The sequence below is a fragment of the Arvicanthis niloticus genome, chromosome X, assembly GCF_011762505.2.
Source record: "Arvicanthis niloticus isolate mArvNil1 chromosome X, mArvNil1.pat.X, whole genome shotgun sequence".
Classification (NCBI taxonomy): Eukaryota; Metazoa; Chordata; class Mammalia; order Rodentia; family Muridae; genus Arvicanthis; species Arvicanthis niloticus.
Genome location: NC_047679.1, coordinates 11,383,032 through 11,395,322, shown reverse-complemented (window position 1 = coordinate 11,395,322; position 12,291 = coordinate 11,383,032). Strand labels below are relative to the sequence as shown.

The 12,291-nt window shown below is 42.8% G+C and overlaps 1 protein-coding gene across 7 annotated transcripts in view; it reads left to right on the top strand.

Annotated features, from left to right (window-relative positions):
• Otud5 (OTU deubiquitinase 5) overlaps positions 1–12,291 on the top strand; it is a 30,298-nt gene that overhangs the window by 4,427 nt on the left and 13,580 nt on the right. For 5 of the 7 annotated variants that reach the window (XM_076918530.1, XM_076918533.1, XM_076918531.1 and 2 more), the window contains one exon: positions 7,938–8,031. In XM_076918530.1, coding sequence (XP_076774645.1) covers positions 7,938–8,031 — 94 coding nt within the window. The remainder of the gene's footprint in view (positions 1–7,937; positions 8,032–12,291) is intronic. The other 2 variants (XM_076918532.1, XM_076918535.1) reach the window with 1 other exon arrangement.

Sequence of the window (12,291 nt, the reverse complement as noted above, 5' to 3'; positions counted from 1 at the left end):
GTGTGGCAGTGTTGTAGCCAGCTATCAAGTTCCACAGTTACATGTGGAAAGAATTTGGGATTTGGAGCTGGGTAGGCTGGAGTTCAAAATCCAGTGTTAACTGTTGAACTGTTTTATGATTGTAGAACTCTCATTTAGGTCAAAAATTCATGAGGGTTAATAGAGTGTAAACATCTAGGCCTGCCCACCTTGGCTAGTTCTCTTTGCTCAGGATGAGTAATTTGCCCCAGGACAATATTTTTTTCTCATCCATCCACAGTACCCATCTCTTGGCATCTAGAAGCTTGCCCATCTGGAATTGGGTGGTTGGCTGGTAAGGAAGCAGCATATGGTCCCTGCCCTGGCAACATGAATCTGAGTCCTTTTTCTATACTAAACTTTTGTGTGGTCTTTGGTCAGTTCCCTTTTCCAGGTCTTTTGTTTGGGGGTTTGTTTGCTTGTTTGTTTTTCAAGACAGGGTTTCTCTGTAGCTCTGGCTGTCCTGGAACTCAGAGATCTGACCTGCCCTCTGACTGTTGAGTTCCAGGGTTAAAGCCATGTACCACCATAGTACACGCTGCTTGGGTTTTGGTTTTTCTACCTATTAAATGGGTAGTGGTGAGGAAAGTGGTTGGACTTATTGCCCTGAAGAAAGGTGTAATTTCTTTTTGTTGTTGTTGTTTTTTTTTCGAGACAGGGTTTCTCTGTGTAGCCCTGGCTGGCCTGGAACTCACTCTGTAGACCAGGCTGGCCTCGAACTCAGAAATCCGCCTGCCTCTGCCTCCCAAGTGCTGGGATTAAAGGCGTGCACCACCACTGCCCACCTAGAATGTTCTCTTTTAGAAGATGTGCTGTGATGTTTCAGCAAGTGTTGCACTTCTTGGGAGATGTTATAAGTTCTTTGGTGGTTTTATGTTTGTTTATTGTGATGAAACTCAGGTGCACAATTTTCTGGTGTGATGGCTCATGAGTATAATTCCATCATTTGGGGGGTTGAGGCAAGAGGATTGCCAAAAGTTTGAGGCCAGCCTGAGCTATGGTGTTGAGACCCTGTCTAAAATAACCAAAATAAAAAGTGTATAAATAAAAAGTGGCTTTCAAACTATCCATAGAATTGTATTTCTGTCATCAGTTTTATAATGTTTTTAATATCATAGAAAGAACCCTTTATAGCTTTTAACAACCCCCCCCCATTCCTTCATCCCTTTCCAGCTCCCAGCAACCTACTAATTTGTCTGGATTGAACTATTCTGAAACAGGTAGAATCATACAATAAGGTAGTCCTTTGTAACTTTGTCTTTTTTGGATAGCATGTGTTCAGAGCACATTATGGTATAGCATTTATCTGTATTTGCTTTTATCACCAAATAATAGGATCTTGGAGGATTTAATCCTCTGGTGGCCCAGAAATAGTTTATTTTTGGGGGGGGGTGAGGTCTTGCTTCTTTTTCTTCTATTCTGGTATGCTTGTGTGGGTCCTTAGAGAAGCAGTATGTCTGTGTTTCTCATTGGATGGATTGCCTGTGTTTCTTACCCCTGGAGCAGAGCCAGTGTTCCTGGGTGTTTTGGGTGAGGGGGTGGTGTTGGCTCCAGGCTTGCTGGGACAAAGCTGTGAGGCCTGGAATACTAAACACCTCTTGGCCATGGGCTCTGAGAAGACATCTGTCCAATGCTGTTGCCATCTTTCCCTGGACCCTTCCCCCTTTATTGGCAGCTCTTTTACCCACAGGCTGGGTCAGCAACTTCCCAGGCTGAGAGGGAGGATTCCAGGCCCCTACTGCCTTTTAATTCTAACCCTCTCTAGGGAGGTGGATCACACAGAATGGAAGCCTTGCTGTGTATAGTCTTGCAGCCACAAAGCCCTAGAGCTCTCATACCAAAGGAGTACTACAGGGGGATATATTAATTTCCTGTGCTTGTTGTGACAAATAACCATGAACCGTTTGGCTTCTTAAAACAACAGATAATCGGTTTTGGTGGTCAAAAGTTCAAAATGGGTTTCACTTGGCCAAAATCAAGGTGTTACTGAACATCCTCCAGCAGGGCTGGGAAAGAATCTAGACTTTATCAGTTTCTGGTGGCCACATCACTCCAATCTCTGTTTCTTTCTCTGTGTGTATGTGTATGGTTTCCTGTTTGTATTAATCTTCTCCCTCTTCTCACTCTGTACAAGAAAAGTAACTGTACTTTTATATACCATTAATATATACCATTAGTATATACCATTAATACTAGCACCTGGGAGGTAGACGCAGGTAGATCTAAGTAGTTCTAGGCCAGCCAAGGTTGCATAATGAGACTTAATTGAACCTCTGTAAAATTAAATAAAACAAGTTACATTATCTAATCTATAATGACACTGAGCAAACCTTCCCATTCCAGAAGAGAGGAATGAGGATATTAGCAAAGAGAGATTAGATGAAAGCAAGACTGAAGCCCACCCGGGAAAACACTAAGCTCTGCAGTCCATGCCCAACACCTGGCCTTTTATGGCATCACCTGCGTTCCAATAAGCTTGGGTAGTTGTGCCCTCGTCAGCTCTGGTGCTTTGAGCATATGTAGCCTCTATCTTGAGTCAGCTTCACTCGGCCCCTAAAACAGAGACTCTCAACCTGGGCGCTGAACCCTTTCACAGGATCACATCAAAAACACAGATATTTACATGATGATACATAACAGTAGCAAAATTACAGTTAGGAAATAACACTGAAAATAGTCTTATGGTTGGGGATCACCACAACCTGAGGAGCAGTATTAAACGGTCGCAGCATTGGGAAGATTAAGAACCACTGGCCTAAAGCTTTTCTTGGCAGATGATTCTGGCATCTCCAATACCCTTGAGGTTACCTTTGCAAAAAGCATCACCTTCATAACTTCATAAAGTGGCCTCTTAGGGTCTTACTGCAGGCAACCTGACCCTGCTACGAATTACCTTAGTACAAGGCTGTCTGATCACCTTGTTGTCGAATTCTGGATGTCTGAGAACCTATATGATGTGGATGATGTCAAGTTAGATGCTACCAGCTCAAAATGGAACCTAGTTCCCTTGGAGTACAGGCGCTGTGGCCTTTCTCTTCCTTCTAGAGTGTTTCCTGCAGTTTACTCTAGAGGTTCTGTTTTTTAGACATTATTTTCTTCAGCTGAGTTTCCAGTTTTATAGCTTGGAGCCTTTCCTGGGTAGGTAGGGTCTTGTCCCCAATGCAGTATATACACAATATAGAGTTTAGGGTTTTTCTTAATTGTGCAAATTTCATTACACTTGTACCCACTTTGTCCAAACCAAACTACCTTCAACTTCAGGTTGGTCAAGCTCCTTTCTTTGTGAAACTGCGTATTTCTATCTGTAACTTTATTTATTTTTTTTTTTTTAATTTGTGGCCTCAAACTAGGTTATGTAACTCAGGCTGACGTTGAATTCCTAATCCTCTTGTCTCTACCTCCCAACTGTTAAGACTATAAACATAACCACAATACCCACTTAAAACTTAAACCTGGCTGGGCAGCTTATGCCTTTAATTCCAGCACTTGGGAGGCAGAGGCAGACGGATTTCTGAGTTTGAGGCTAGCCTGGTCTACAGAGTGAGTTCCAGGACACAGAGAAACCCTGTCTTGAAAAACAAAAAACAAACAAACAAAAAAACCCTTAAACCTGGTTTATGCTTTTTTTTCTCTCACCAAACTGTACATTTCCTACATCATGGATGGTTTGCATGCCCTCAGTGGATTAATACAATAAGTAATAACCACGGTAATAACTATTAACTAAAGCCTAGAGGTTATGCTGACTTTAAATTTTCTACAAGCAACTTAGTCCGTTACTTTTGAATTTAGCCTCACTCAAATGATCAGGTGCATCTAATGAGCCAGATTATTTTGCCAGAATATAAAACAAATGGCCTCTATTCCTTCTATGTAGCTGAGCTCTCTTTAACCAGGACTTTATTGTTCGCATTTCTGTCTATGTTGTTGTTCCACATTCCTACTAGAATAAACTGCTAAGCTCTACTTTCGCACTCCAGGTCTTCTCTAGCCCAGAGAACTAAACCTTTTCAGATTCTTCTTGCAACCACCTCCAAATGCCTACAAATTGTGTGATCAGGTATTCACAGCAAGGACCCCACTTCTGGGTCCTAACTTTATCTCTTTTCTTTTGTTGCTGTAACAGAATATCTGACAAAAGCAACTTGAGAGATTTATTTGGGGGATACAGTCCCATCACAGTGGGCAAGGCATGGCAGTGGGAATGTAAGGTCATGTTGCATCAGGGAAGAAGTGAAGACTACTGATGCTCAACTTCCTTTTTCCTTTTCCCCTTTTTCTTCAGCCTGAGACCCCAACCTTCTGTGACACCTGAGTGTGGTGTCATCCACATTCAAGTGATAAGTTAGACTTATCCAGAAACTCCCCAAAAGACACATCTAGAGTTGTCTCTTAAGTGGTTCCAAGTCTAGTCAAGTTGAAAATAAATTAACGTCCACACCTGAGATTGCACTTAGGCCCCACTCAGGGTTTCAGTATGACTCCCTATCTGAAGGTTCTCAGTTGCTTCTGCAAAATCCTTTTTTAAAACACGTACAGGTTCTAGGCATTAGGTCTCATATTTTCAGGGGGACATCATTCAGCCTAATCCAGATGAGGGAGGATATGGGAAGTCATTAAGAGATGTCCTACTGCAGGGTTAGGTATACACTGGTCTCCCATGCTTTCCTCCTACCTGAAGTAGCTGTCTTGATAGCACTTTGGAAACACATAGTTGCAAACATATGGTACTCCTTTAATCCCAGCACTCTATAGACAAGTAGATCTCTATAAGTTTGAGGCCACCCTGGTCTATGTAGTGAGTTCAAAGACAGCCAGTGGTGCATAGACCTTGTCTTACCCCCTCCCCTTCACTCTACTGGCTAAAGTACTGCCTAGTATCCCACTTACTAGGAAGTGTATATTCCCATTTCACAGATTGGAATACTATGGTTCAAAGCAGTTCATCACTTGGCTTGTAGTTGGTAGAACTGCATTGACAACTAAATCAGTGTTTCCATAGTCTGTTCTAACTTCTCTTAGGCTTTTAAACTAACTTTTAAACAGGATCCTGTCTTAGCTTCTGGGATTTGATACTATGGTGTCAGAGAGCTTTGTCCAGTCCTTTTGATAAGGCTTAGAGATTGGGGCTGGGGGAAGAGAGAGAGAGAGAGAGAGAGAGAGAGAGAGAGAGAGAGAGAGAGACAGAGACAAACAGAGACAGAGAGACAGAGACAGACACAGAGACAGAGACAGACAGACACACAGAGTGACTCTGCTCCAGGGTTGGTGTTGAACATGGAAACTTCAGGGCTGAGACTTGATCTTTTTGAGTCAAGACACCAACCAATACAGAATAAATATACAGATTGTTGGACTATTCTCCAGCCCTCCAGCACTTCCTAAACATTTCCCAAAGTGAGAGAGTCCTAGGTTTTCAAAGGGATACCAAGTCCATTGGATGCTTAGTGATCCATCCTCTAGTTTGCAGTGAGGACAATGAAATGAGGTCACTTTTGTATCTGGCACTCTGCGTAGGACAAAGCACTCAACTAATATGAGTTCATCCTTTCTAGCTTTACCCTGCTTAGCTGCCTAGTTATGCTTGTGTCTTTGCTCTCCTGTATACATTGCCAGGCTTTGAGCATCTCTGGTGCTTGATGGCAGAAATGACTTTATTTCTTATCCACTTATCCAGCAAGTCTTGATCCTTTGCTCAAGTGCCAGCCTTAATGTCAGGGTAAGGTCTCTTCCTATTTCACAAAAGCCAGGGAGCATTCATCTGTTTTGTGGCCCCACTCAAGCTGTACGTCATTACTGTGTCTTTCTTTACCCCTCCCCTTGAAGTTTATCACCGGAGACCAAGTCTGATTCATTTTTCTGTCTTCATTGTCCTTCCCAGGATGACTCATTTTGTGAGATGATTAGGAGCCCCCCTTTTCTCTTCTTATTCCTTCTTCTGTCTTCCTCCTATACCTGGGAAAATGCTGTTCTCCCTCTTTTAACTCTCCCTTTTTAAGGTGTGGGGTTATGGTTAAAAGTTTCTCTTCTGGACACCCCTTGATGAGCTAGGCCTTGTGATTCTGGGAGATGACTAACAATGTGGGCAAGGATGAACTTAAGAATAACTAGTTGGTGTGCCAGTGCACAGCCTCCAGGGCAGGACGAGCACCTGGGCTACTGGAAGTTGTGCACAAACAAATGGGTTTGTGCTACCCAGGGAAGCACATTAAAGGCTTACAGGTGTATTTGTCATCTCTGCAAATGACGCTGCTCCTTCCTGATGTTGTGAGCTCAGAGGGTGGGGCTGGCTAGGTTTTCCCTTGTCCATCTTCATCCTGTCTAGATACTTGCCTAGGATTTTCTGAGAGTATCTCTGTTGTACATCATCTCTTTGGGGGCTTAGGGGACTGGCCTCATCTCTGCCTCCTGAGTGCTGGAATTAAAGGCTTGCCCAACCAGGCCTGGCTTGTTCATCTCTTTATGTTGGTCTTTTCCTCTTTTATGTTTAGTGACCACCTCACCAGTATATGCTATTACAGAGCCTTGTTAGGTCCTGACAAAGCTCCTGTGCTCTTGGCAGATGTGTCAAGTAGACCAAATGCATCTCATTTTTGTTAACTGGTATGTGTTTAGGCAGCTTCCCTACAACCAGGAAACACTGGAGCTGCCTAGGTTGAAAACCAGGGATTTAGACCTCCAGACACTATGCCGAGGAAATGAATTCTACCCATTTTCTGTATTGGGGTACAAAAATGGCCCTTTGTGGTCTTTAGCAGGAAGCCTATAAGTTCCTAGGTGGTTAACGTCCCCTAGGAACAGGCTTCCTATTTTGTAGTGCAGCTGTGTTGCTAGGTCAAGCTGTCTGTTTCTGGCAGCCAGCAGGGGGCGTGAGGGGTCTGAGAAAGATCTGCTTCGTTTAGAAATGGGAATGTTTTAAGCTGTCAAGGTCGTTATTATTATTATTTTAATCTAGAAGTATGAGTTTGTATATGTTCATTAACCAAATAGTTTGGAATCAAATGTGATTTGAAATTTAGAAACTATTCAGAATTTCAAAGTTTCCTGGTGTTTATACCTTGTGTTATATAATACTTTAACAGAGGTGAGGCAGCACCTCATGATCAAGTGCCTAAATGTTTCTGCATACAAATGTTTGAGCCTTCACCCTCAAGTAGGTATTTGGTATATTCTATTCAGGTTATGATGGGACATGAATTAGATAAAGACTTTGAGTTTTTTGTATTTTTTCAAGTCTTGATGTTCAAAGCATTTAGAGATTTGGAATTTTGGACAGTGAATTGTATATCTTTATAACATTAATACTTAGGGATAAAAGATTTTATTTATCTTGTCTTATTTATTTATTTATCGCTGTCTTCAGACATATCAGAAGAGGGCATTGGATCCCATTACAAATGATTGTGAGCCACCATGAGGTTGCTGGGAATTGAACTCAGGACTTCTGGAAGAGCAGTCTCTTTACTGCTGAACCATCTCTGCAGCCCCTAGGGATTATATTTTATTGTCTACTTTTTTTTTTTTCAATTTTGTGCGTGCCTCCTCCTCTCATATGTTTGTATACATATGTAGAGAATAGTTTGAGTATGTATATATAAGTGTGTTTAGACACATGAGATCATACTTGGCTCATTTTCTGCCTTACACAATATATCTTAGAATTTCCCGTGTTTATAGGCTTAAGATCTGGGTTCTAGTTAGTTACTCTCTTCAGCATCTTTCCAGGGTGAAACTTCCATCTAGACACTTATGAGGTCTAGGTCCCTGGCTCCTGCTTTGTGGCCACAGAGTAGTCAGAAGGGCTATGAGTTTCCCAGTATCCTTTTGGCCAATCATCTAGTCCTCTCAGGAACTTGAAGGCAAGACCCTGGAGAAGGATATGGGCTTCCCTGTTGCTGATCTTCCACTGTTTCCTCCAGCAGGAACACTGGTTTGAAAAGGCCTTGCGGGACAAGAAAGGCTTCATCATCAAGCAGATGAAGGAGGACGGTGCCTGTCTATTCCGGGCTGTAGGTGAGTCTCTGCCTCAGTTCTGAGGGCTGAGGGGCTTAAGGCTTCTGAGCTGTGGCCTAGTAGTGTCAGTAGTAGTCCTTGAGACAGGATTGAGGCAGAGGTAACTGCTTAATATTTTAGGATAAACAGGCACTGAGCTCATGCTAACGTTTGGCCTCTAGTCTTGGATTGTGTTAAGTGAGTAATGATAATAGCAGTAGGAGTGATAAAGGGACATCATCACTATTGACATAATGCTCTGTCAAGACTCCAGGAAACCCACTTAGTTATTCAGTCACTTAGGTGGCTAGTTGGTTGGTTGGTTGGTTAGTTTTTCTTTTTTGTTTTGTTTTTCAAGTCATTGTTTCTCTGTGCAGAGCCCTCCCTGGCTGTCCTGGAATTTGCTCTGTAGACCAGGCTGGTTTTGAACTCAGAGATCTGCCTGCCTGTATCTTCTTAGTGCTGGGATTAAGCGTGTGCTCCACCACCACCTGGTGTGGAAATCCTTTTATTATCCCCAAGTGTAGGTAAATGTGGGACTGAAAAATGTCTCAGAAATGGGGAGTGACACTTGTCCAGGGTTAAACAAAAGTATGTAGAGTCAGGATTTTGTATGTGGGCTAACTGTATCATATTGTCACTTTGGTATATATGAGTTTGTACCCAGAGATTTCTCTGGTGTGGTGTATTGGGGATGGTGTCTGTTTAGTGCCTGTGTTTATGCTTGTGTGTGTGAAATTGGGCATGGTGAAGCACATCTTTAGTTCCAGCATTCAGGAGGCAAAAGCAGGTTGGATCTCTTTGAGTTCAAGGACAGCCTGGTCTACATTGCAGGTTCCATGGCAGCCAAGGTTCTATTTGTCTTGTCTTAAAAAAAATCTAGATCTTTACAAATTTCTGTATTAGAGTTTTGTCTTTTAATTTGCACAAAAGTAGTGATAATAGTAAGCCCTTTCGGATTTAGTGATGTAGCTTCACAAAGTGTTTAACACATGGGTAGCCTTACTTTATGAACTACACTGTAGTATCATTTCATTCATAAGTATTTCTCTGCGTCTTTAACTGATACATCTGTATTGTTTTCTCTTGCTTTAATGTAAGCAAAGTACCATTGTCATATCTAGCAATATTTTTTTTTTCTTTTCTGAGACAGAGTCTCTCATTCTCTAGCCCAGGCTAGCCTGGAACTTGGAATAATCCTTCAACCTCTTAAAAGCTGAAATTATAGGTGCAAGTCACTATGCACAGCTAAGAATTGGTAAATTTTTTGAGACTGTTAGTCCTGGCTGTTCTGGAACTTTCTATGTAAACCAGGCTCGCCTCAAATTCTCAGAGATCACTTGCCTCTGCCTCCCAATTGCTGGGGTTAAAGGCATATGCTACTGTGCCAGCCTAGAATGAGTAATTTCTTGATACTGTCTGCTAAGTCTGAGCTAGGTCTTTGAGTCCCTTGTGGCTATGAATCTTTGACCAAACAAATAGTTGTGAAATCCCATACTGACATGAAGGGAGACTAGAGTGTGGCCTGTTCTCCTCCCACACCAGTGGTTCTGCTAACTTCGAAGGAAAATTGTTCCCTGACATCTTTGAACTGGGAATCAGAAGATGTGGCTTTTAGTTCTAGTCCCAGCTTATAACTGTTATGTGTTAGGCTGTTTCCCTATCCATGAAATGATGGTCTGTTCTTGGATTCTGGCTGACTCGAGTGTTTGTTATAAGCTGGTTGGTTCAGGTACCACTCCTGAGCAAGTGACTCTTCCTTCTGGACCCTCTTTCATTAGTTGAAGAATGAGTTAAATTAGGACTCCACTGTTGTGATGGTTTTGATGTTTTGTTATGGTTTGATTTATTTTAGTAAATCCCTTTAATGTTTGATACATAGAAGGTCGTCATGGAACAGTAGCACTAGTAAAGCCTGTCAGCTCTTCTCAGTTGTTTCTCAGAGCTAGAAATATTTGTGGAATGGGTAGGATGAAGGGCCACTTGCCCCTTCTACCAAGCAGAAGCTATTCAGGTAATGGTTTCTGTTGTTTTGAGGAAAAATCCCAACTCTTATACCCATCTGGCTTGAAATCATGTTCTCCCTGGGATATTTACTAGAGAAAGACCTGGGTTTGGAGTATTTTAGAGATAAAAAGAAAGCAGAGAATGAAATGATAAGGACCTATTAGTTTCTGGGGTCCATATTAACCTCAGGATGGATGTTAGAAGAAGCAAGATTGCTGTTGGACATCTGGGCTCAGATGTTCACTGAGGCAGGTTGGAGCTATTGAGCACCTGGTGTGAATAGTAACCCACATCAAGAGCAGTTTTTGTATGCGTGTGTCTATTTAGCTACCACCCCCCCCCCCCATTGGGGCCTTCCAGTAAGGGGCCCAAGCATACAGGAAGAGCTGACCACAGCAGGTTTAAGGCCTTTCCTTATCAGCACTATGGCTACACATTTCCCCTGACTGGGCTGCCCTCAGCTTTTCTCTGTAAAACCTCAAGTCCTATGGGCTCTCCCCTGAAGTACGTGGCCCCTGGTCTCTAGGCCTCCTCTAGAGGTTTCCCTGGTGCAGAGTACACAATACGTGCTGGGCAAGGGGACTTTGTCCCCAGGCTTTCCGCTGTCCCCCTGTTTCTAGCCTAGCTTATACAGGGACAGATGGCCATCACCTCACTCTTTCTACAAAGGCCTGAAAGCATTAACTTTTTACCATGTATTGACTAATAGAGGGAGCATGTAACTGAGAGCTAGAATTGAGTGGGCTGCACACATACATTATACTTTGTTGTTTGTCTGACCCTGCTGTGTGCTACACTTCCAGCTGGGTGCTTTAGGCCCTCCTGAAATTCTTGGACCATTATGCCACAAAATAGAGTCAGTTGACACTCTGAAAAGAAGGGCAGAAAGTATAGCTCAGTAGTGGAGCTCTTGTCTAGCATTCAGGGGACCCTGGATTTGATGCTCAGCACTGCCAAGTATTGAAGGAGAAGTGACAGTGGTAGAGTTTGCACAAAGGATGACCCTAGGAGTCCCTAGCTCAGTGGTTTTTAACCTGTGGTTTGCAACCCCCTTTGGGGTCATACAATCATTTTTGCCTAAGACCATCAGAAAACAGATATTTATATTACAATTAATAACAGCAAAATTACAGTTGTAAAGTAGCATAACTGTATTAAAGGGTCATGTATTAGAATCACTGTCCTACTTTCTTAGTTTGTCTGTTCTTTGACCTCTCTAAATCTCCCTTCTTCCAGCTAGAAGCATTTATTCTTCCATTGTTGAGGGTCCTACTACACAGGTGGTTTTCTGTCCTTTGTTTTGCCTCTGACATCCAGACAGCATTTTTGAATCAGTATCAATGTGCTTGTACCCATTTCTCCCTGGTACCTCCTCCTAGAGATTTATGAGCATCAGTGATCTCTTGGGTAGAGGTGGATATCCTGTGGCCCACCCAGTGTCTGCTGTGCTCAGATAACCTCCTAGAAACATGAGCCTCACTCCCTTTCCCTCCATTTGACTTTAACTCAGCAGAAATGTCTAGCTCTGGCCATGGCAATGGTGCTGGCCTTTGGGCCAAGTAGAAGCCACATTGTATCTACATGGGCTTCGGAAGAGAGTAGCTAGGGCTATGTTATGGCCCAGAAGTCTTAGCCAGGCCCACTTCTGGTTGTTTTGGTCTTGAAACAGATCATCAGTACTGGAAAGGATAGCTCTTAGATCATTTTTAAAATTTTGCTTTTTATTGTTGTTTGGTTTTTGAGATAGGGTCTTACTCTAGGAACTCTCTAGGTAGACCAGGTGCCCTTGCACCTTGAACTTGTGACAATCTTCATGTCTTAACCTCCTGAGTATTGGAATTACAGACATATTGCCACTGTGCTTTCTTATTTGACAGATTTTGTTTGTGACAGGGGTTTGTGTGTGTGTGGGGGGGTGTGTGGGTGTGGGTGTGGGTGTGTGGCCCTGGCTATTCTAGAACCCACTCTGTAGAACTTGGACTGTAAAACTCGTTCTGTAGGTGAGACTAACCTCCAACTCAGAGATCTTCCTGGCTCTGCCTTTAGAATGCTGGGATTAAAGGTGTGTACCACCACTCAACCTTAGATTTGTCAGCTTTATAAAATAGAAACTGAGGCCTCAAGAGAAAGCCAGGAGGACCCTGTCTTATCTAGGTCAGCCAGCCAATGTCAGAATAACAGTGTCTGAGATTGTATTAAGATATAGTAAAGTCCTATGTTTTATTTCCTGTACACCTGCCTTCTTTGACCTCTCTTTGCTCAGGATCATTTGTG